This window comes from Oncorhynchus mykiss, chromosome 27 (assembly GCF_013265735.2).
Source record: "Oncorhynchus mykiss isolate Arlee chromosome 27, USDA_OmykA_1.1, whole genome shotgun sequence".
Taxonomy (NCBI): Eukaryota; Metazoa; Chordata; class Actinopteri; order Salmoniformes; family Salmonidae; genus Oncorhynchus; species Oncorhynchus mykiss.
This window is the reverse complement of record NC_048591.1, coordinates 29756094-29780169: the sequence shown is the minus strand read 5'-3', so window position 1 is coordinate 29780169 and position 24076 is coordinate 29756094. Positions and strand designations below refer to the sequence as shown.

At 44.8% G+C, this 24076-nt stretch overlaps 2 protein-coding genes across 2 annotated transcripts in view; one reads left to right on the top strand and one right to left on the bottom strand.

The window, feature by feature from the left end:
* The window catches only part of prss16 (serine protease 16), a 43984-nt gene extending 41586 nt beyond the window's left edge, over positions 1-2398 (bottom strand). Inside the window, exons 1-2 of the mRNA XM_021588343.2 lie at positions 2100-2398; positions 1763-1953 (exon numbers count right to left, since the gene is read on the bottom strand). Of these exons, the coding sequence (XP_021444018.2) occupies positions 1763-1953; positions 2100-2294 (386 nt within the window). The 5' untranslated portion in view covers positions 2295-2398. The remainder of the gene's footprint in view (positions 1-1762; positions 1954-2099) is intronic.
* Positions 2399-2523: 125 nt separating this feature from the next.
* Positions 2524-23600, top strand: LOC110507921 (26S proteasome non-ATPase regulatory subunit 2). Its single transcript, XM_021588341.2, has 20 exons — positions 2524-2716; positions 3610-3666; positions 3920-4084; positions 4574-4695; positions 4839-5063; positions 9126-9284; positions 10613-10757; positions 15505-15565; positions 15669-15815; positions 19370-19476; positions 19626-19753; positions 19944-20031; positions 20186-20450; positions 20596-20741; positions 20959-21042; positions 21183-21351; positions 21651-21745; positions 21851-21977; positions 22316-22434; positions 22731-23600. Exons 1-20 carry the CDS (start codon positions 2612-2614, stop codon positions 22911-22913), a joined length of 2697 nt encoding a protein of 898 aa, XP_021444016.1. The 5' UTR covers positions 2524-2611; the 3' UTR covers positions 22914-23600.
* The last annotated feature ends 476 nt before the right edge of the window (positions 23601-24076 follow it).

Sequence of the window (24076 nt, the reverse complement as noted above, 5' to 3'; positions counted from 1 at the left end):
GTTATTTGATGAAGAACTGCCACCGTAATACAAGCGCATTTAAAATTACTAGAAATATCTAAACATACATAAAATCATCCCATATACAGCACCAGTCAAAAGTTTGGCCACACCTGCTAATTCAAAGGTTTTTATTTATTTTTACTATTTTCTACATTGTAGAATAATATTGAAGACATCAAAACTATGAAATAACACATAAGGGATCATGTAGTCACCAAAAAATGTTAAACAAATCAAAATATAAAATATATTTGAGATAATTCAAAGTAGCCACACTTTGCCTTGACGACAGCTTTGCACACTCTTGGCATTCTCTCAACCAGCTCCATGAGGTAGTCACCTGGAATGCATTTAAATTAACAGGTGTGCCTTCTTAAAAGTTAATTTGTGGAATTTCTTTCCTTCTTAATGCATTTGAGCCAATCAGTTGTGTTGTGACAAGGTAGGGCTGGTATACAGAAGACAGCCCTATTTGGTAAAATACCAAGTCCATATTATGGCAAGAACAGCTCAAATAAGCAAAGAGAAACAACAGTCCATCATTACTTTAAGACATGAAGGTCTGTCAATACGGAACATTTCAAGAACTTCTTCAAGTGCAGTCGCACTTGTGCTGGCTCTCATGAGCTGGCTCTCATGAGCTGGATCTCATGATGAAACTGGCTCTCATGATGAAACTGGCTCTCATGAGCTGGCTCTCATGATGAAACTGGCTCTCATGATGAAACTGGCTCTCATGAGGACCGCCACAGGAAAGGAAGACCCAGAGTTACCTCTGCTACAGAGGATAAGTTCATTAGAGTTAACAGCCCAAATAAATGCTTCAGAGTTCAAGTAACAGACACATCTAAACATCAACTGTTCAGAGGAGACTGTGTGAATCAGGCCTTCATGGTCGAATTGCTGCAACAAAAAAAACTCTACTAAATGACACCAATAAGAAGAAGAGACTTGCTTGGGCCAAGAAACATGAGCAATGGACATTAGACTGGTGGAAATCTGTCCTTCGGTCTGATGAGTCCAAATGTGAGATTTTTGGTTCCAACCGCTGTTTCTTTGTGAGACGCAGAGTAGGTGAACGGATTATCTCTGCATGTGTGGTTCCCACCGTGAAGCATGGAGGAGGTATGATGGTGTGGGGTGCTTTGCTGGTGACACAGAGTGATTTATTTAGAATTCAAGGCACACCTAACCAGCATGGCTACCACAGCATTCTGCAGTGATACGCCATCCAATCTGTTTTTTTTCCTCATCAATCTACACACAATACCCCATAATGACAAAGCAAAAACAGGTTTGTTTTTTAACAGGACAATGACCCAACACACCTACAGGCTGTGTAAGGGCTATTTGACCAAGAAGGAGAGTGATGGAGTGCTGCATCAGATAGCCTGGCCTCCATAATCACCCGACCTCAACCCAATTGGTTTGGGATGAGTTGGGCCACAGAGTGAAAGAAAAGCAGATAAGCATATGTGGGGAACTGTTGGAAAAGCATTCCAGCTGAAGCTGGTTGAGAGAATGCCAATAGTGTGCAAAGCTGTCATCAAGGCAAAGGTTGCCTACTTTGAAGAATCTAAAATATATTTAGATTTGTTTAACACTTGTTTGGTTACTACATGATTCCATGTGTTATTTCATAGTTTTGATGTCTTAACTATTATATTTTACAATGTAGAAAATAGTAAAAATAAAGAAAAACACTTGAATGAGTAGGTGTCCAAACTTTTGACTGATACTGTATATTTAAAAAACTTACACTGTGGGACGACTGTCGCCGTAGAAACGATGCTCTACCATAAGGCAGAGGGCGCCGAACTTCTTGGCATAAGTAAGCCAGGCCGAACCAGGGTTCATGGCCATCCATCCGGCGTTGATTGGACCTTCTCCGCCGATCATTAAAAACACCGGTCCTCCAGCTCGGTAGTGCGTCTCAGTTACAAGGAATTTCTGGAAATGTAATAAACGGTATGTTGTGTTATGCATGAACTAACAGACTTGATCACGCCTAGACAGTAGACAGAAAAACTAACAGGTAACTGATATCTCCATATACTGCAGTGCGAATAAGAATATCATAAAATGTCAGAACTTACTTGATTCCACACTCGACTGTCTGCACCGTTGAAGTGGTCCAGTTTTTGTGTAATCCATTGCTCATGAAAGACAGGTTTGCCTTTTCCCTTCTGCACATCATTAGAAGATGTATCTATTTCTATGAATTTTCTGTTACCGTAACAAGGGACACACAGACATGCTAAAGTAAAAACTATGAGCGCTTGAAAAGCCATGTTGACGGGCTGGGAAAAACTAACAAGGAAAGATCATAGAAACTTGAAAGTACTCTTTTGGAAATAGAAAGACACGTGATATTTGTTTACGTGATCATGTGAATGTTTTTTTCTTATTTGTGTACGTGCCAACTTTGGATATACTAAGTGCTGCCATCTATCGTCGTGGGGTTAAGAGTAGGGATTGGTGCAATATTATTCCCGCATGGCAGGTGGCGGTAGAACACTATCGATGTCAGCAAACTTCCACGGTTCTGAAGAGAGGAAGTCTCCTGTTCTTCAGTTTATCCGTAGCCGAATTTCGTAAAACAGCAACCATGGAGGACGCAAAAAAGAAAGAGAAAAAGCAGTCCGAAAAGACAGAGGAAAAGGAGATTAAGCCCACAGGGAAGGACAAGGATAAAAAAGAAGAGCAAGAACTGGTGATTTGTGCCACTTTTCTAAACATCTTGAACAAGGGAAGCAGAGCAGCGTTTTTGCCTGAGTCACTCACTGCCTGCTTGACATGGTTGAACAGGCCAAAAGCGTTGTCATTCAAAATAATAACGAACTGTTTGAGTCTCCTTTAATGAAAAGTATGTCATGGCTGGCTATGTACCAGGTGCCAACAATTAAGATTATTGTTTCCGACTGAAAGCGAGCTATAAAACACGTATTCATCTAGTTAATGTTAGCAAAGCCGGTAGTTGGCTAACGTTAGCTATTGCTAATGACAGGCCAGAAATGAACTACCGATAGATAAACTAAAAGTTAGCTAAGTAGTTAGGTAGCGAAGTTACAATAACGTAACGTTAACTATCTAAATGACGTTAGTGTTGCTTTGTAAACAACTCGCTAATGTTGTTACAATACAGCTAGTGACTTTGCAACTGCAGTAAATTAACCTGCCTGTCGTTATCAGATTTTCTTGTTGAGAGTAACTAGATAACCTATATGTGTTATGATCAGTGATGTTTGATTGCGAGGTGGGTATAGTTATTACGTGTGGTTTGTTTAGCTAGCTATTTACATAAATGGGTTTGTAAACGTATTAGCGAGTACAGTACATTAGGCAATTTCAGACAGGCAACGTTGGATATAGCTAGTTATCAGGGCAACCCTTCCATCCGTCGACAATGCCAATGGTATAGGACCGGTGTATGACAGAATGCTCCAATATTTATCAGTTAGCAAATTGCAGAGCCTTTCATTGTTTTAGGTTCCTGTTGGAACACACATTGTTCTTTGTTTACTGTGCAGGGTTATTTTTTTTATTTTTTATTTCCCATGTTGAATCTGTCATACTGTAATGTCAGTTCCTTTCATTTCTATCCAGTCTGATGAGGACAAACAGCTGCAAGAAGAGCTGGAGATGATGGTGGAGAGGCTTGGTGTGAGTACCACTACCACAAGGACTGCTAAACCTCAAGTCTGGTTTTGCTTTGGACATTCTGGGACTATAGCTCTTTATATTCTTTTTTTATTTTTTTTTACTGTACATAAGGTGTTAGTATGGAGAGTCAGTCATTTACACACACTGCAAGTCTTTGGTGATTATCCATATAAAACAACATTCTTTGTACATCTGCAATGTACACCTCCCCGCCCCCTTTCTCTCTCTCTCTCTCTCAAACACCCATCCACAGGAGACGGACACGTCTCTATACCGGCCTGCTCTAGAGGAGCTGCGCAGGCAGATCCGCTCTTCCACCACCTCCATGACCTCTGTGCCTAAGCCCCTGAAGTTCCTGCGGCCACACTATGGCAAGCTCAAAGAGATCTACGAGGGCATGGCGCCTGGCGAGAACAAGGTGGGAATACCGATGGCTATGTCCTTGCTAAATGGATAACTGTGACAGTTGGGAAAACAGGAGATGGGGATGGCAAAACTTTATCACAGTGCCTTCTTCAGGGACCCTGAAGCTGGCACAGTGATGCCACCCTGAAGGAACAGTGAATCCGAAACATTGGTGATTTACCCAATAAATTACTGTGAGTAAAAGCAGACAGGGAAAGGAAGCAATAAAGTCTTGCCATCCCTATAGGCAGCACCTCTACATAAAAAAAAATTCTCTGGGTGTGTGCTATCATGTTTTTTTTGTTGCTTTTACTTTATAACCACAAAATCGTGATGGATTTATTTTACAATGTTACTGGAGATACGGAAAATGTAACAATGATACATACCTAGTATAGTGGACATTTCAGATCTAGATGGCACTAGGGATTCGTGTTCAGAAGGGCCCATCGTAACTCATTATAGAAACGTCCAGCTAACTCTTGTCTGTTTTGTTTTGCAGAGTTTCTGTGCGGACGTGGTGTCGGTCTTGGCCATGACAATGAGTGGGGAGCGGGAGTGTCTGAAATACCGTCTGCTGGGCTCCCAGGAGGAGCTGGCGTCCTGGGGTCATGAATACGTCAGGTAGGATACAGGACGCCAATCCAAACGGCTAACAATGCATACAGGGGGGAATCTTACCTTCTACTTAAGTAGAATTTTCACTTAGTCATGCTTTAACAATGGTAGACTAAGTAAAAATGACCCAAACTCTGCTGTGTGTTTAGGCACCTAGCAGGCGAGGTGGCCAAAGAGTGGCAGGAGGTTGAGGAGAGTGATAAGACGCAACAGGAGACTCTGCTAAAGCTTGTGAAGGAGATTGTGCCCTACAACATGGCTCACAACGCTGAGCACGAGGCCTGTGACCTGTTGATGGAGATTGAGAGACTAGATATGCTGGAGCTCTATATAGATGACAATGCATATGCCAAGGTCTGCCTCTACCTCACCAGGTGAGTGGACAACACACACTCCTTACCACATGAGGGGCAAACATATGTACAGTTGAAGTCCGAAGTTTACGTACACCTAGGCCAAATACATTTAAACTCAGTTTTTCACAATTCCTAACATTTAATCCTCGTAAAAATTGCCTATCTTCGGTCAGTTAGGATCACCACTTTATTTTAAGAATGTGAAGTGTCAGAATAATAGTAGAGAGAGAGAATTATTTATTTCATCACATGCCCGGTGGGTCAGAAGTTTACATACAGTTGTGGGCAAAATTTTGAGAATGACACATTCATTTCTACAAAGTTTGCTGCTTCAGTGTCTTTAGATGTTACTGAAGTATAATTACAAGCATTTCATAAGTGTCAAAGGCTTTTATTGACAATTACATGAAGTTGATGCAAAGAGTCATATTTGTATTGACCCTTCTTTTTCAAAACCTCTACAATCTGCCCTGGCATGCTGTCAATTAACTTCTTTATTTATTTATTTTGTTTTTTATTTTACCTTTATTCAACCAGGTAGGCTAGTTGAGAACAAGTTCTTATTTACAACTGCGACCTGGCCAAGATAAAGCATAGCAGTGTGAACAGACAACAACACAGAGTTACACATGGAGTAAACAATAAACAAGTCAATAACACAGTAGAAAAAAAGAGTCTATATACATTGTGTCCAAAAGGCATGAGGAGGTAGGCGAATAATTACAATTTAGCAGATTAACACTGGAGTGATAAATGATCAGATGGTCATGTGCAGGTAGAGATACTAGTGTGCAAAAGAGCCGAAAAGTAAATAAATATAAACAGTATGGGGATGAGGTAGGTAAAAATGGGTGGGCTATTTACCGATAGACTATGTACAGCTGCAGCGATCGGTTAGCTGCTCAGATAGCAGATGTTTAAAGTTTGTGAGGGAGATAAGTCTCCAACTTCAACGATTTTTGCAATTCGTTCCAGTCACATGCAGCAGAGAACTGGAAGGAAAGGCGGCCAAATGAGGTGTTGGCTTTAGGGATGATCAGTGAGATACACCTGCTGGAGCGCGTGCTACGGGTGGGTGTTGCTATCGTGACCAGTGAACTGAGATAAGGCGGAGCTTTACCTAGCATGGACTTGTAGATGACCTGGAGCCAGTGGGTCTGGCGACGAATATGTAGCAAGGGCCAGCCGACTAGAGCATACAGGTCGCAGTGGTGGGTGGTATAAGGTGGGCAGCCAAGTCTTGCATAATCAATGCTTGGAGTTTGTGGGATTTTGTTTGTCTCTTGAGGATTGACCACACATTCTCAATAGGATTACGGTCTGTGGAGTTTCCTGGCCATGGACCCAAAATATCAATGTTTTGTTCCCCGAGCCACGTAGTTATCACTTTTGCCTTATGCCTTATGCTCCATCATGCTGGAAAAGGCATTGTTCATCACCGAACTGTTCCTGGATGTTTGGGAGAAGTTGCTCTCGGAGGATGTGTTGGTACCCTTCTTTATTCATGGCTGTGTTCTTAGGCAAAATTGTGAGTGAGCCCACTCCCTTGGCTGAGAAGCAACCCCACACATGAATGGTTTCAGGATGCTTTACTGTTGGCATGACACAGGACTGATGGTAGCTCTCACCTGGTCTTCTCCAGACAAGCTTTTTTCCAGATGCCCCAAACAATCGGAAAGGGGATTCATCAGAGAACATTACTTTACCCCAGTCCTCAGCAGTCCAATCACTGTACCCTTTCCAGAATATCAGTCTGTCCCTGATGTTTTTCCTGGAGAGTGGCATCTTTGCTGCCCTTCTTGACACCAGACCATCTTCCAAAAGTCTTTCTCACGCTGTGCGTGCAGATGCACTCACACCTGCCTGCTGGCATTCCTGAGCAAGCTCTGTACTGGTGGTGCCCAGATCCTGCAGCTGAATCAACTTTAGGAGACGGTCCTGGCGCTTGCTGGACTTTCTTGGGCGCCCTGAAGCCGCCTTCACAACAATTGAACCACTCTCCTGGAAGGTCTTGATGATCTGATAAATGGTTGATTTAGGTGCAATCTTACTGGCAGCAATATCCTTGCCTGTGAAGCCCATTTTGTGCAAAGCGATGATGACGGCACGTGTTTCCCTGCAGGTAACCATGGTTGACAGAGGAAGAACAATGATTCCAAGCATCACCCTCCTTTTGAAGCTTCCAGTCTGTTATTCAAACTCAATCAGCATGACAGCGTGATCTCCAGCCTTGTCCTCGTCAACACTCACACCTGTGCTAATGAGAGAATCACTGACATTGATGTCAGCTGGTCCTTTAGTGGCAGGGCTGAAATGCAGTGGAAATGTTTTTTTGGGGGATTCAGTTCATTTGCATGGCAAAGAGGGACTTTGCAATTAATTGCAATTCATCTGATCACTCTTCATAACATTCTGGAGTATATGCAAATTGCCATCATATAAACTGAGGCAGCAGACTTTGTGAAAATTCATATTTGTGTCATTCTCAACTTTTGGCCATGACTGTACACTCAATTAGTATTTGGTAGCATTGCCTTTAAATTGTTTAACTTGGGTCAAACGTTTCGGGTAGCCTTCCACAAGCTTCTCACAATAAGTTGGGTTAATTTTGGCCCATTCCTCCTGACAGAGCTGGTGTAACTGAGTCATGTTTGTAGGCCTCCTCGCTCGCACATGCTTTTTCAGTTCTGCCCACAAATTTTCTATAGGATTGAGGTCAGGGCTTTGTGGATGGCCACTCCAATGCCTGGACTTTGTTGTCCTTAAGCCATTTTGCCACAACTTTGGAAGTATGCTTGGGGTCATTGTCCATTTGGAAGACCCATTTGCGACCAAGCTTTAACTTTAACTGATGTCTTGAGATGTTTCTTCAATATATCCACAATTTTCCTCCCTCATGATGCCATCTATTTTGTGAAGTGCACCAGTCCCTCCTGCATCAAGGCACCCCCACAACCTGATGCTGCCACCCCTGTGCTTCATGGTTGGGATGATGTTCTTTGGCTGCAAGCCTCCCCCTTTTTCCTCCAAACATAATGATGGTCCTTATGGCCAAACAGTTATATTTTTGTTTCTTCAGAACAGAGGACATTTCTCCAAAAAGTATGATCTTTGTCCCCATGTGCAGTTGCAAACCGTAGTCTGGCTTTTTAATGGCAGTTTTGGAGCAGTGGCTTCTTCCTTGCTGAGCGGCCTTTCAGGTTATTTCGATATAGGACTCGTTTTACTGTGGATATAGATACTTTTGTACCTGTTTCCTCCAGCATCTTCACAAGGTCCTTTTGCTGTTGTTCTGGGATTGATTTGCACTTTTTGCACCAAAGTACGTTCATCTCTAGGAGGCAGAACGCGTCTCCTTCCTGAGTGGTATGATGGCTGCGTGGTCCCATGGTGTTTATACTTGCGTACTATGGTTTGTACAGATGAACGTGGTACCTTCAGGCATTTTGAAATTGCTCCCAAGGATGAACCAGACTTATGGAGGTATACACATTTTTTTTCTTCTGAGGTCTTGGCTGATTTCTTTTGATTTTCCCATGATGTCAAGAAAAGAGGCACTGAGTTTGAAGGTAGGCCTTGAAATACATCCACAGGTACACCTCGAATTGACTCAAATGATGTCATTTAGCCTATCAGAAGCTTCTAAAGCCATTTTCTGGAATGTTCCAAGCTGTTTAGAGGCACAGTCAACTTAGTGTATGTAAACTTCTGACCCACTAGAATTGTGATAGTGAAATAACTTGTCTGTAAACAATTGTTGTAAGACTTCTTGTGTCATGCACAAAGTAGATGTCCTAACCGACTTGCCAAAACTATAGTTTGTTAACATTTGTTACATTTGTGGAGTGGTTGAAAAACACGTTTTAATGACTCCAACCTAAGTGTATGTAAACTTCAGACTTTAGCTGTACCTTCACTCACACACACACACACACGTTCAAACACCTGTACCACATTCTGCTTCTGCCTCAATACACCTGTAGTGTGCTAACAGCAGCCTGAAGAGACAAAAGTTCCTCTCTTCAGTAATCCTAAACTTCCTCTGCCATTCCTCTCTCCTTCTCTCTCCCTCCATTGCAGCTGTGTGAGCTATGTCCCTGAGCCAGAGAACTCTGCCCTGTTGAAGTGTTCCCTGAACATCTTCAGGAAGTTTAACCGTTACCCAGAGGCCCTGAGGCTGGCCCTGATGCTCAACGATGTGGAACTGGTGGAGAACATCTTCACCTCCTGCAAAGACATGTAATGACGGACACATTCACTGCATTCTGTCTTGCTGAATTATCTCACAGCAACACTTTTACTAAAAGTGCTACTGCTAAAATAAAGGAAACACTTGAGTAAATGAGGGATACAAAGTATATTGAAAGCAGGTGCGGTGCAAGAGTTCATTCATTCTTAAAAGTCTAAGCTTTTGGGGGGGGGTTCTAAGCTTACATGGAGATGTATTACGTCAGTCATACTATAGAAAATTTAGCTATTTGATTTTTAATTTTAGGATCCTAGATAGTGAAAAAAATGTGTAAAAAAGAATATTGAATTTGCTCTTTACTCCTTTAGAACAAAGAAACTTGTTGAATAACACATTTATAAATGGTAAAGACTAACAAGGTTTTGAAGTATTTGTCGTGTATCTAGGAGATATAAAAAAGCTCAGGAAAGATTATTTTTTTACACATATTTAACCTTTTTTTTGTCTAGGCACGAAACTACCTTCATACATACATGCACACAAATGTTTTAAAACCGGTACCGGTTACCGTCAAACAACTCCCAAGCCGCTCGTGGGGGTCGTAGAGCAAAACGGACAACACCATCGTGTTTGTGAGATTCTCCACATTCCATAGTGGTTGCAGACCCGTCAAACTGTTCAGATGCTACAGACATTTTTGTGAGAAGGTCGATTTTTGGGATGTCTCATGGTCTGGCAAACACTGCTCTCGGTCTGACACCTTTCACTGCAGATGTAGAAGTGCAACATTGGCGGATGCAGTGGATTGAGACCCAGCTAATGGAGAAGTAATAACACATCTCTTAAACTGACAGATTTTTATGGGGATTTTTTATTATGTTGCTTAGATGCCTCAATCGACTCTAGGGGATTAAGCTATTAAAACATCTCATCATGCTTAGGGTTGCCCATAATCTACCATGGCTAGAAGAGATCTGAGACTTTAAAAGATGGGTCTCAAAGTAGCATAGGGGGTTTAAAGGGGTGTGTGTCTTCGTCACCATATTTCAATCCAGTTGAACACTTATGGGAGATTCTGGAGCGGTGCCTGAGAGCGCGTTTTCCACCGCCATCAACTAAACACCAAATTATGGAATTTCTCATGGAAGAATGGTGTCTCATCCCCCCAATAGTGTTCCAGACACTTGTAAAATCTATGCCTAGGCACATTGAAGCTGTTCTGGCAGCTCGTGGTGGCTCAACGCCCTATTAAGACACTATGTTGATGTTTCCTTTATTTTGGCAGTTCTGTATTTATTCATATTTTCAACTGACAATCATTCAGCAGTGTTTTCCATAGTTAATGATGAGTTGACCGTTTAGTGGGTGTTTCCTGTAGCGTGATCCAGAAGGAGATGGCCTTCATGTTGGGACGACACGGCATGTTCCTGGAGCTCAACGAGGACGTGGAGGACTACGAGGACCTGACGGAGATCATGTCCAACGTCCAGCTCAACAGCAATTTCCTGGCCCTGGCCCGAGAGGTAAGGAGGGTGGGAGGGAGGGGAGAGGGAGGGTTGGAGGGAGGGGTGAGAGAGGGTAGACTACTAGAGAAAGGGGATGGGGTTGGAAGAGTGAAACTGTTTCAAATCAAATACAATTTTATTGGTCACGCACATATGGTTAGCAGATGTTAATGCGAGTGAAGCTAAATGCTTGTGCTTAGAGTTCCGACAGTGCAGTAATATCTAACAAGTAATCTAACAATTCCCCAACTATCTAATACACACATTTCTAAAGGGGTGAATGAGAATATGTACATATAAATACACTGCTCAAAAAAATAAAGGGAACACTTAAACAACACAATGTGAAATCAAACTGTCCACTTAGGAAGCAACACTGATTGACAATACATTTCACATGCTGTTGTGCAAATGGAATAGACAACAGGTGGAAATTATAGGCAATTAGCAAGACGCCCCCAATAAAGGAGTGGTTCTGCAGGTGGTGACCACAGACCACTTCTCAGTTCCTATGCTTCCTGGCTGATGTTTTGGTCACTTTTGAATGCTGGCGGTACTTTCACTCTAGTGGTGGCATGAGACGGAGTCTACAACCCACACAAGTGGCTCAGGTAGTGCAGCTCATCCAGGATGGCACATCAATACGAGCTGTGGCAAGAAGGTTTGCTGTGTCTGTCAGCATAGTGTCCAGAGCATGGAGGCGCTACCAGGAGACAGGCCAGTACATCAGGAGACGTGGAGGAGGCCGTAGGAGGGCAACAACCCAGCAGCAGGACCGCTACCTTCGCATTTGTGCAAAGAGGAGCAGGAGGAGCACTGCCAGAGCCCTGCAAAATGACCTCCAGCAGGCCACAAATGTGCATGTGTCTGCTCAAACGGTCAGAAACAGACTCCATGAGGGTGGTATGAGGGCCCAACGTCCACAGGTGGGGGTTGTGCTTACAGCCCAACACCGTGCAGGACGTTTGGCATTTGCCAGAGAACACCAAGATTGGCAAATTCGCCTCTGGCGCCCTGTGCTCTTCACAGATGAAAGCAGGTTCACACTGAGCACGTGACAGACGTGACAGAGTCTGGAGACGCCGTGGAGAACGTTCTGCTGCCTGCAACATCCTCCAGCATGACCGGTTTGGCAGTGGGTCAGTCATGGTGTGGGGTGGCATTTCTTTGGGGGGCTGCACAGCCCTCTATGTGCTCGCCAGGAGGTAGCCTGACTGCCATTAGGTACCGAGATGAGATCCTCAGACCCCTTGTGGGACCATATGCTGGTGCGGTTGGCCCTGGGTTCCTCCTAATGCAAGACAATGCTAGACTTCATGTTGCTGGAGTGTGTCAGCAGTTCCTGCAAGAGGAAGGCATTGATGCTATGGACTGGCCCGCCCGTTCCCCAGACCTGAATCCAATTGAGCACATCTGGGACATCATGTCTCGCTCCATCCACCAATGCCACGTTGCACCACAGACTGTCCAGGAGTTGGCGGATGCTTTAGTCCAGGTCTGGGAGGAGATCCCTCAGGAGACCATCCGCCACCTCATCAGGAGCATGCCCAGGCGTTGTAGGGAGGTCATACAGGCACGTGGAGGCCACACAATACGGAGCCTCATTTTGACTTGTTTTAAGGACATTACATCAAAGTTGGATCAGCCTGTAGTGTGGTTTTCCACTTTAATTTTGAGTGTGACTCCAAATCCAGACTTCCATGGGTTGATACATTTGATTTCCATTGATAATTTGTGTGATTTTGTTGTCAGCACATTCAACTATGTAAAGAGAACTGTATTTAATAAGAATATTTCATTCATTCAGTTCTAGGATGTGTTATTATAGTGTTCCCTTATTTTTTTGAGCAGTATATGGATGAGCGATGGCCGAGCGACATAAGCAAGGCGTAATAGATAGTATAAAATACAGTATATACATATGATATGAGTAATGTAAGGTATGTAAACATTAAAGTGGCATTGTTTAAAGTGAAGAGTGATTGAGTCTCAATGTAGGCAGCAGCCTCTGAGTTAGTGGTGGCTGTTTAACAGTCTGATGGCCTTGAGATAAAGCTGTTTTTCAGTCTCTTGGTCCCAGCTTTGATGCACCTGTACTGACCTTGCCCTCTGGAGTGGTGTGAACAGGCAGTGGCCCAGGTAGTTGTCCTTGATGATCTTTTTGGCCTTCCTGTGACATCATGTGCTGTAGGTATCATGGAGGGCAGGTAGTTTGCCCCCGGTGATGCATTGTGCAGACTGCACCACCCTCTTGAGAGCTTTGCGGTTGAGAGAGGTGCAGTTGCCGTACCAGGCTGTGATACTGCCCGACAGGTTGCTCTCGATTGTGCATCTGTAAAAGTTTGTCAGGGTTTTTGGTGACAAGCCAAATTTCGTCAGCCTCTTGAGGTTGAAGTGGGGCTGTTGCGCCGCCTTCACCACACTGTTTGTGTGGGTGGACCATTTCAATTTGTCCGTGATGTGTACGCCAAGGAACTGAAACTTTCCACCTTCTCCACTGCTGTCCCTTCGTGGTGGATAGGGGGGTACTCCCTCTGCTGTTTCCTGAAGTCCACGATCATCTCCTTTGTTTTGTTGATGTTGAGTGAGGTTGTTTTCCTGACACCACACTCCGAGTGCCCTCACCTCCTCCCTGTAGGCTGTCTCGTCGTTGTTGGTAATCAAGCCCACTACTGTAGTGTCGTCTGCAAACTTGATAATTTGAGTTGAAGGCGTGCAGGGCCACACAGTCATGGGTGAACAGGGAGTACAGGAGGGGGCTGAGCATGCACCCTTGTGGGGCCCCAGTGTTGAGGGTCAGTGAAGTGGAGATGTTGTTTCCTATCACCACCTGGGGGTGACCCGTCAAAGCCCAGGACCCAATTTCACAGGACGGGGTTGAGACCCTGGGTCTCCAGCTTGATGATGAGCTTGGAGGTTACTATGTTGTTGATTGCTGAGCTGTAGTCAATGAACAGCATTCTTGCATAGGTATTGCTATGGGGCGGTAGTCATTTAGTCATCTTTGCCTTTTTGGGTACAGAAACAATGGTGGTCATCTTGAAGCATGTGGGGACAGCTGACTGGGATAGGGAGCGATTGTCTTTACGGACATATTCAAAGCGGTCAAAGAACGTGTTTAGAAGCGTGACGTCGATGTCCGTGACGTGGCTGGATTTCTTTTTGCAGTCTGATTTCCTGTAGACCCTGCCACATACGTCTCATGTCTGAGTCGTTGAATTGCGACTCCACTTTGTCTCTGTACCGGCATTTCACTTGTTGGATTGCCTTGCAGAGGAAATAACTACACTGTTTACATTCAGACATATTCCCAGACCTCTTTCCATGGTTAAATGCAGGGGTTCGCTCTTTCAGTTTTGTGCGAATGCCACCATCCATCCACAGTTTCTGATTAACGTAGGTTTTAATAGTCACAGTGGGTACAACATCTCCAATGCACTTCCTTATAAACTCACTCCGATTCAACGTATAGATCAATGTTGTTCTTGTCGGCGGACCAGAACATATCCCAGTCCACGTGATCGAAACAATCTTGAAGCGTGGATTCCGATTGGTCAGACCAGCGTTGAGTGGTTCTCGTCACTGGTACATCCTGTTTTGAATTTCTGCCTATAGGACGGTAGGAGCAAGATTGCGTCGTTGTCGGATTTGCCGAAGGGAGGGCTTTGTATGCATCGCGGAAGTTAGAGTTGCTGTGGTCGAGTGTGTTACCCCCGCAAGTACTGCGAGCAATTTGCTGATAAAATGTAGGTAGTCTTGTTGTTAAAATCCCCAGCTACAATAAATGCAGCCTCCGGATATATGGTTTCCATTTTACATAGAGTCCAGTGAAGTTCCTTGAGGGCCGTCGTGGTGTCTGCTTGAGGGGGAATGTACACAGCTGTGACGATAACTGACGAGAGTTCTCTTAAGGTAAAATGGCGGCATTTGATTGTATGGAATTCTAGGTCGGGTGAGGAGAAGACTTGAGTTCCTGTATGTTGTTATGATTACGCCATGAGTCGTTAATCATGAAGCATACACCCCCACAGTTCCACTTCCCAGAAAGGTGGTTCTCTGTCGGCGCGATATATGGAGAAGCCCGGTGGCTGAACCGATTCCGACAATGTATCCCGAGAGAGCAATGTTACAATCTCTGTCTCTCTGGAAGGCAACCCTTGCTCAAATTTCATCTACCTTGTTGTCAAGAGACTGGACATTGGCGAGTAGTATACTCACATATACTGCGATGTGCACGTCTACGTAGCTTGACCAGGAGGCCGCTCCGTCTGGCCCTTCTGCGGCACCGTTGTTTTTGGTCGGCTTCTGTGATTAGATCCATTGTCCTGGGTGGTGGTCCAAATAGAGGATCCGCTTCGGGAAAGTCAATGTTGGTAAGTTGACGTCACTCTTATATCCAATTGGAGCAGGACTAATGAGTGGGTCACTGTTCAAGTCAGTGGATGGAGTGTGACAGACAGTGGGGACTGCGTGTATGTTGGAGATGGGGAGGTGTTTAGAGTAGGGCCACGGAGGGAGGAATTTGACGTGTAGAGAAGAGTCAGAGGACCGTGCTCCATTTGATATTGTTGAGAGGGGGAAATGGAGGAGACTTGAAGGTACTAAGAGGAGTGTGAAAGAGTGGGGTCAGGGTGGGAGAATAATGGTGCATAGAGTGAGAGAAGAGATGAGGCTGGAGGATAATGAACAGCTGGCTGGTCTCGTGAATAAACCAGTTAGTGAAAGAGAGAGTGAGCCAATAACACACTGTTCCCTTTCTTTACAGTTGGACATCATGGAACCCAAAGTCCCAGATGACATCTACAAAACCCACCTAGAGAACAACAGTGAGTTGTCCTTTACTACAGCAGCGCACTAATTGTCCTGGTCATGTTATATCACACACCTTTTGTCATCCTCCCTCTCATCGCGCCATCTTCTGTCTGTCAGGGTTTGGAGGAAGTGGTTCCCAGGTGGACTCTGCTCGTATGAACCTGGCATCCTCGTTTGTCAACGGCTTCGTCAACGCAGGGTTCGGACAGGACAAGCTGCTCACAGATGATGGCAACAAATGGCTGTACAAAAACAAAGATCATGGTGAGAAACCCCTTCCCTACTAGTCTCATGAATCTAGGATTCTTAGCAGCAACTTAATGTACAATGCCTTGCAAAAGTATTCACCCCTCTTGACGTTTTTCCTATTTTGTTGCTTTAAAACCTGTAATTTAAATTGATTTTTATTTGGATTTCATGTAATGGACATACACAAAATAGTCCAAATTGGTGAAGTGAAATTTAAAAAATCACTTCCCGTTTCGAAAGATAAAAAATTTACGGAAAAGTGGTGCGTGCATATGTATTCACCCCCTTTGCTATGAAGCCCCTATATAAGATCTGGTGCCACCAATTACCTTCAGAAGTCACATAGTTAAATAAAGTCCACCTGTGTGCAATCTAACTAAGTGTCACATAATCTCAGTATATAATACACCTGTTCTGAAAGGCCCCAGAGTCTGCAACACCACCAAGCAAGCGGCACCATGAAGACCAAGGAGCTCTCCAAACAGGTCAGGGACACAGTTGTGAAGAAGTACAGATCAGGGTTGGGTTATAAAAAAAAAAAACGGAAACTTTGAACATCCCACGGAGCACCATTTTTAAATCCATTATAAGAATATGGCACCACAATAAACCTGCCAAAAGAGGGCCGCCCACCAAAACTCACAGACCAGGCAAGGAGGGTGTTAATCAGAGAGGCAACAAAGAGTCCAAAGATAACCCTGAAGGAGCTGCAAAGCGCCACAGCGGAGATTAGCGTATCTGTCCATAGGACCACTTTAAGCCGAACACTCCACAGAGCTGGGCTTTACGGAGGAGTGGCCAGAAAAAAATCAGCAAACATGTTAAGTGTTCGCCAAAAGGCATGTGGGAGACTCCCCAAACATAGGGAAGAAGGTACTCTGGTTAGATGAGACTAAAATTGAGCTTTTTGGCCATCAAGGAAAACGCTATGTCTGGCACAAACCCAACACCTCACACCATATTTTTAATTGGCAGGGACTGGGAAACTGGTCAGGAATGATGGATGGCGCTAAATACAGGGAAATTCTTGAGGGAAACCTGTTTCAGTCTTCCAGAGATTTGAGACTGGGACGGAGGTTCACCTTCCAGCAGGATAATGACCCTAAGCATACTGCTAAAGCAACACTTGAGTGGTTTATGGGGAAACATTTATATGTCTTGGAATGGCCTAGTCAAAGCCCAGACCTCAATCCAATTGATAATCTGTGGTATGACTTAAAGATTGCTGTACACCAGCAGAACCCATCCAACTTGAAGGAGCTGGAGCAGTTTTCCTTGAAGAATGGGCAAAAATCCCAGTGGTTAGATGTGCCAAGCTTATAGAGACATACCCCAAGAGACTTGCAGCTGTAATTGCTGCAAAAGGTGGCTCTTCAAAGTATTGACTTTGGGGGAGGTGAATAGTTCTGTTTTTTTTGTGTTATTTCTTTGTTTCACAAGAAAAAATATTTTGCATCTTCAAAGTGGTAGGTGTAAATCAAATGATACAAACCCCCCCCCAAAAATCTATTTTCATTCCAGGTTGTAAAGCAACGCAATAGGAAAAATGCCAAGGGGAGTGAATATTTTCGCAAGGCACTGTATCACCTTCATTGCTAATCCTTGATTGTGAAAATGGCGCCGGAGAAGGAAGTTTTCCGAGCCCCCAACCAATTGTTCTTTTTTATTTTTTGTAATTTTTTGTGTTTAAATATGTGATTTTAAAAAAAAAATTAAAAAGTATTTTGTACATAATGTTGCCGCTACGTTCTCTTATGACCGAAAATAACTTCTGGACATCAGGACTGCGATTTACTGACCACGGACTGGCAGAATCCTTTTCTTCCTTTAACGAGTGTGATGAGCCCGACGCAAACCAACATGCTGCTTTCTCGGGAACAGGCCCAGATCCCCGTGATTTGCGTATAGAGGAGGCAGAGAAAAGGGGGCTGCCTGCTGAGAATTCGTAGGCGATCAAATAAACCCCCACTTCCTTCCATGCACGTTTGCTAGTAGAAATCTTTGGACAATAAAATAGATGACCTACGCAGAAGATTAAACCTCAACGGGACATTCAAAACTAATAACTTATGCTTCGTGGAGTTGTGGTTGAACGACGACACTATCAACATACAGCTGGCTGGTTATACACTGCAACAACAGGATAGAACAGCAGGGTCTGGTAAGACGAGGGGCGGCAGACTGTAGTTTTGTAAATAAGAGCTGGTGCATGATATCTAAGGACGTCTCGAGCTACTGCTCGCCTGAGGTAGTGTGGTAGAGTTTTCATCTGTATTTTCTGTACGTATTTACATACCACCTCAGTCAGAGGCTGGCACTAAGGCAGTATTCAAGGAACTGTATTCCGCCATAAGCAAGCAGAAAAATGCTCACCCAGAGGCGGCGCTCCTAGTAGCCGGAGACTTTAATGCAGAGAAACTTAAATCCATTTTTACCAAATTTATATCGGCATGTTAATTGTGCAACCAGAGGAAAATAACTCAACTACCTTACTCCACACACAGTCGCATACAAAGCTCGCCCTCCATTTGTCTAATCTGACCATAATTCTATCCTCCCGATTCCTGTTTACAAGCTAAAATGAAAGCAGGAAGCCAAATGCCAAACGTCCTGGACGGTGTTGGGCTGTAAGCACAACCCCCACCTGTGGACGTCGGGCCCTCATACCACCCTCATGGAGTCTGTTTCTGACCGTTTGAGCAGACACATGCACATTTGTGGCCTGCTGGAGGTCATTTTGCAGGTCTCTGGCAGTGCTCCTCCTTGCACAAAGGCAGAGGTAGCGGTCCTGCTGCTGGGTTTTTACCCTCCTACGGCCTCCATGTCTCCTGATGTACTGGCCTGTCTCCTGGTAGCGCCTCCGTGCTCTGGACACTACGCTGACAGACACAGCAAACCTTCTTGCCACAGCTCGCATTGATGTGCCATCCTGGATGAGCTGCACTACCTGAGCCACTTGTGTGGGTTGTAGACTCCGTCTCATGCCACCACTAGAGTGAAAGCACCGCCAGCATTCAAAAGTGACCAAAACATCAGCCAGGATGCATAGGAACTGAGAAGTGGTCTGTGGTCACCACCTGCAGAACCACTCCTTTATTGGGGGTGTCTTGCTAATTGCCTATAATTTCCACCTGTTGTCTATTCCATTTGCACAACAGCATGTGAAATGTATTGTCAATCAGTGTTGCTTCCTAAGTGGACAGTTTGATTTCACAGCAGTGTGATTGACTTGGAGTTACATTGTGTTGTTTAAGTGTTCCCTTTATTTTTTTGAGCAGTGTATTAACGATCCGGTGCCCCCGCACATTGACTCTACCTGTACACCCCTGTATATAGTCTGGCGATTGTTATTTTGCTGCTACTCTTTTTATTACTTGTTACTTTTATTTCTTATCTGTAGTTTTTTTTTTAACTGCATTGTTGGTTTGGGGCTCATAAGTAAGCATTTCACTCTAAGGTCTACTACACCTGTTGTATTTGGCGCATGTGATAAATATAATTTTATTTGAATAACAAAATTAACATTGCTGTTGTGTAAATGTTGATGCTAATTCTGTGTTTCTCTCCAGGTATGCTGAGTGCTGCAGCCTCTCTGGGGATGATCCTGCTGTGGGATGTGGACGGTGGTCTGACACAGATAGACAAATACCTCTACTCCTCAGAGGACTACATAAAGGTCAGCGCACACACTCACCCTCTTACCAAACACCCTGCATTAAAACCTCCGTACCACAACCTTCACAGCACCCAGAAAAGCCTTACAAATGCTATTAATGTAGATATTTCTCCCCCTCTCTTTCTCTTCCCTCCTTTCTCTCCCTGTAGTCGGGGGCCCTCCTGGCTTGTGGCATAGTGAACTCTGGGGTTAGGAACGAATGTGACCCTGCCCTGGCTCTGCTGTCAGACTACGTCCTCCACAACAGCAACGTCATGCGGATTGGAGCCATCTTCGGGTAAGGAGAGATGGAAATGGGTGTTCGATCCCAAATCAAGCTCTAGCCGCTACTGCCTGTCACCTCTTACACATTAAAGACCTTTGTTGAGGTCTGTTTAGTCCTTTCTTAGCACTGTATAATCTCTGCCTGTTAAAAGTACTTGTTTTTGGTAGGGTTTGTCCCCCTGACCTTTCCCCTCTATCTTCAGCCTGGGCCTGGCGTACGCTGGCTCGAACCGTGAGGATGTCCTCTCTCTGCTGCTGCCTGTCATGGTAGACTCCAAGTCCAGCATGGAGGTACGGGGTGTGTGTGTGTGTGTGTGTGTGTGTGTGTGTGTGTGTGTGTGTGTGTGTGTAGTTCCAAAGTTTGTCCGGGTTTAAGTCAAGTACACATCCACACTCATTAAACCCAGCTCACTGACCCATGTTACGTGTCTTGTCACACACTCAGGTGGCAGGTGTGACGGCACTGGCTTGCGGTATGATCGCCGTGGGCTCGTGTAACGGTGATGTCACCTCCACCATCGTCCAGACCATCATGGAGAAGAGTGAGCTGGAGCTGAAAGACACATACGCCCGCTGGCTGCCCCTGGGCCTGGGCCTCAACCACCTGGGTAAAGGGGAGGCCATTGAGACCACCCTGGCAGCGCTGCAGGTGGTGCCTGAGCCCTTCCGCAGCTTCGCCAACACCCTGGTGGACGTCTGTGCCTATGCAGGTCAGTCTCATCATAGCTCCATTTTGTCTCCAATTGTTTTTGTTTTTGATTTATATATAATATATTTATACCGGTGATCTCATTGAGATTTACAAGAAATGGCTTGTATATTTATCCTATATTTATCTGTTTCTCTCCATGCCAGGTTCTGGTAACGTACTGAAGGTGCAGCAGCTTCTCCACATCTGCAGTGAGCACTATGAAGCCAAGGAAAAGGAGGAAGAAAAAGACAAGAAGGATAAGAAGGACAAAGACAAGAAAGAGAGTGCAGCCGACATGGGCTCTCACCAGGTATGCCAGGCTTTTGTTAATAAAGGAGTGTCAGGTAGCCTAGCATTTAAGAGCGTTGGGCCAGTAACCCAAAAGGTCGCTGGTTTGAATCCCAGAGCAGACTAGGTGAAAAATGTGTTGGTGGCCTTGAGCAAGGTGCTAAATGACAAAATATAATCTGAGTGGTTTGAATGAGATTTGATATTGAACTAATTTGCTCTCTGCTTCCCCCTCCCAGGGTGTGGCTGTCCTGGGTATTGCACTCATTGCCATGGGAGAAGAAATTGGCTCAGAGATGGCACTACGGGCATTTGGGCACCTGGTCAGTCTAACCTCGGACCTGTTAATATGTTTGGGGTTGATTTAGCCCCTGTCTCTTTCACTTGATCCAACCATCCCACGTCTGGTTTTCTCTTTCTCTCCGTTGTCTTGCCAACCTTCTCTCACCTCACTCACTCCTAGTTGCGGTATGGAGAGCCTACTCTGAGGCGTGCAGTGCCTCTGGCCTTGGCCCTGATCTCCGTGTCGAATCCTCGCCTCAACATCCTGGACACACTCAGCAAGTTCTCCCACGATGCTGACCCAGAGGTTTCCCACAACTCCATCTTTGCCATGGGCATGGTGGGCAGCGGTGAGTGGACCCTGGCATTACTGGGCAATGGGCTCTATTGTGTGCCTACTGTCTGGAACCCAATCAGTCAGTGGCTTCATTATTATATTGAGAAGTTAGATTGATTTGCCTCACTAAGTTATCACAATGTTCCCCTGTAATTATTCCTCATCCTTGAATAGGAAACAACGTACCATATAACTGAATTCACTGTGCCAGATGACATCAAAGTATGAGACCTTCTCCACTGACTGTGTCTCGAGCTGTGGATGGTTGCCATGAGAACTCACTGACTCACGGCTCCATCTCTCTGTCCGCAGGAACAAACAATGCCCGCCTGGCTGCCATGCTGAGGCAGCTGGCTCAGTACCATGCCAAAGACCCCAACAACCTCTTCATGGTCCGACTGGCACAGGTGGGTAGCAAAAAGAGGTGCCGCTCTGGCACTCTAACGTGTGTTTAGAGAGAGGGGGAGAGTATGTGTCTGTCTCCTAACCCTTGCTCTGTGCCATGTCCACAGGGTCTGACTCACCTGGGTAAAGGGACATTGACGCTGTGTCCGTACCACAGTGACAGGCAGCTGATGAGTCAGGTGGCCGTGGCAGGACTACTCACTGTCCTCGTCTCCTTCCTCGACGTCAAGAACAGTGAGACCTTTTCCTCATTAATCTACCTTCACCATTCCTTTTATTTGCCTCTCCCTACCCTCCTTTTTTCCACATCCTTGTGTTTAGGGTTGGGGTGAAGTTGATTTCTGTTGAGTCATTTGAGGAAGTGAACTGAATTTCAATGTATGGCTGGAAAATTCCACATAGAAAACAATTAGCATCTGTTCAACTCCTGAATGGCATTGGTCCTTGCCCAGCTTGTTTCATTGTCCTCATTTTATGTCAGGTAGTAAGTCTGCTGAATGTCTTAACCTGGGTCTGAGTATTTGGCTGTTTGTGTTGACATCGCCCCCTGCTGTTTCCTGTGTGTGCTCCAGTAATCCTGGGGAAGTCTCACTACGTCCTCTACGGCCTGGTGGCTGCCATGCAGCCCCGTATGCTGGTCACCTTCGACGAGGAGCTGAGACCGCTGCCCGTGTCCGTCAGGGTGGGACAGGTAAGCCTGTTGCTCATGCTATGCTCTTAATAAGTGCCTGTGATTAGCTTCATATTTAAAATGTAATGTTAGTTAAGGATGAACCTAGATGGTGTGATGAAGGCCGAAATGCCAGCACATGCTTTGCAAGTAAAATGTGTTGGAGATTCTTTTCATTTTAACTATGGTTGAACATCTCTAATGCAAAGTAACGTGTAGATGTGCAAGTGCTTTTTACTCTCAAGATTAGGATGTAATGCCATAAGATGGTAGAGTGGACTCGACCTCATGGTTCATGTAATGTAATTGTTCCATAGGCGGTGGACGTAGTTGGCCAGGCCGGTAAGCCCAAAGCCATCACAGGTTTCCAAACCCACACCACGCCGGTGCTCCTGGCCCATGGAGAGAGGGCAGAGCTGGCCACAGAGGAGTATCTCCCCGTCACCCCCATCCTGGAGGGCTTTGTCATCCTCCGCAAGAACCCCAACTACGATGCCTAGATTGTGCCCTATTGTCCTCCCCTGGTACCCACGCTACTCTCCTTACCGGTCTCTCGTTGGTAGCCCTCCCTGACTCTTTTAGACCTCGTATTTTACTACTTTATTCCATGTCTGAAAAGAGCCAGGAAGGCCTACCCCTCTTTCTCTTGTCAACAGCCTCTGTGAAAATATATGGTTGTGTTCTGGGTGGTCAAACTAACCGGCGCAGGGAGTGGAAACTGTCCCCTCATTCACACTATTTAGATTGGATTCCTCTTTGTTATGATCTAGGATCAGTTCCTCATAAATATATTAAACCAGCTCTTTTAGGCTCCACAAATATATAACTGATCTATGGTCAGCTGTCAGAAGGGAACTGTTCAGCCTCTCCCTGCTTCTCATTCAGCCTCCAAAGCTACATTTTCACAGGCTTTTTTTGACCAATCAGATCATTTTCAGAGCAGGTCTGATTGGTCTGAAGACCAATTTAGTGGAAGAAAAAAAACTGAATTGGGCTGCCTGTGTAAATGCAGCCCTAGTGATGAACAACATAAGCTCAGTCCACATCAATACTACAACCGGTTTCTCTTTCCCACATGACAACCTCCTTTTTGTAATTAGAGCATGGAAAATGTGTCCTCTTCATCATTCAGTTTTGTTGGTTTTGTTACAGTACTGTAAAAGGTTAAAATAAAAGTTAGAAACTAATTTGTTGGAATTGTCTGTAATTTGTCTGTAATACCTGAGGGACAAGTTTCTGAAAGATACATTTCATAACACAGCTGGCAGATCTGGATGGCTAATAATGAAACTGAGCAGTGGAGAGGTACTGAAGTGAGATTTGGTCATGAACCCTCACTGCAGCAGAGGTTCTGAATACTAACTTGCTGGATGTTGCAGACAACGGTATGTATTGAACATTTGAAATACACATTTAAGGAAAGTAAATGCATATTAAGCTGATACGTTTTACATATCTTAATAAACTTGGACTGCACACTTGACATCAGACACCAATCTGGCCATGCCATGCGAGCAAAAGCAACCATCTAGCCGCTAGTGATGAGTGTTTTATTGTGCGTGTATGAATTCGTTGTAATATTACACGAAAACTACTGCACATTAGTTTGTGGTTCGACTTTTCAACTAAAACGGGTAGCTACAGTCACACCCGCCTCCCTGTC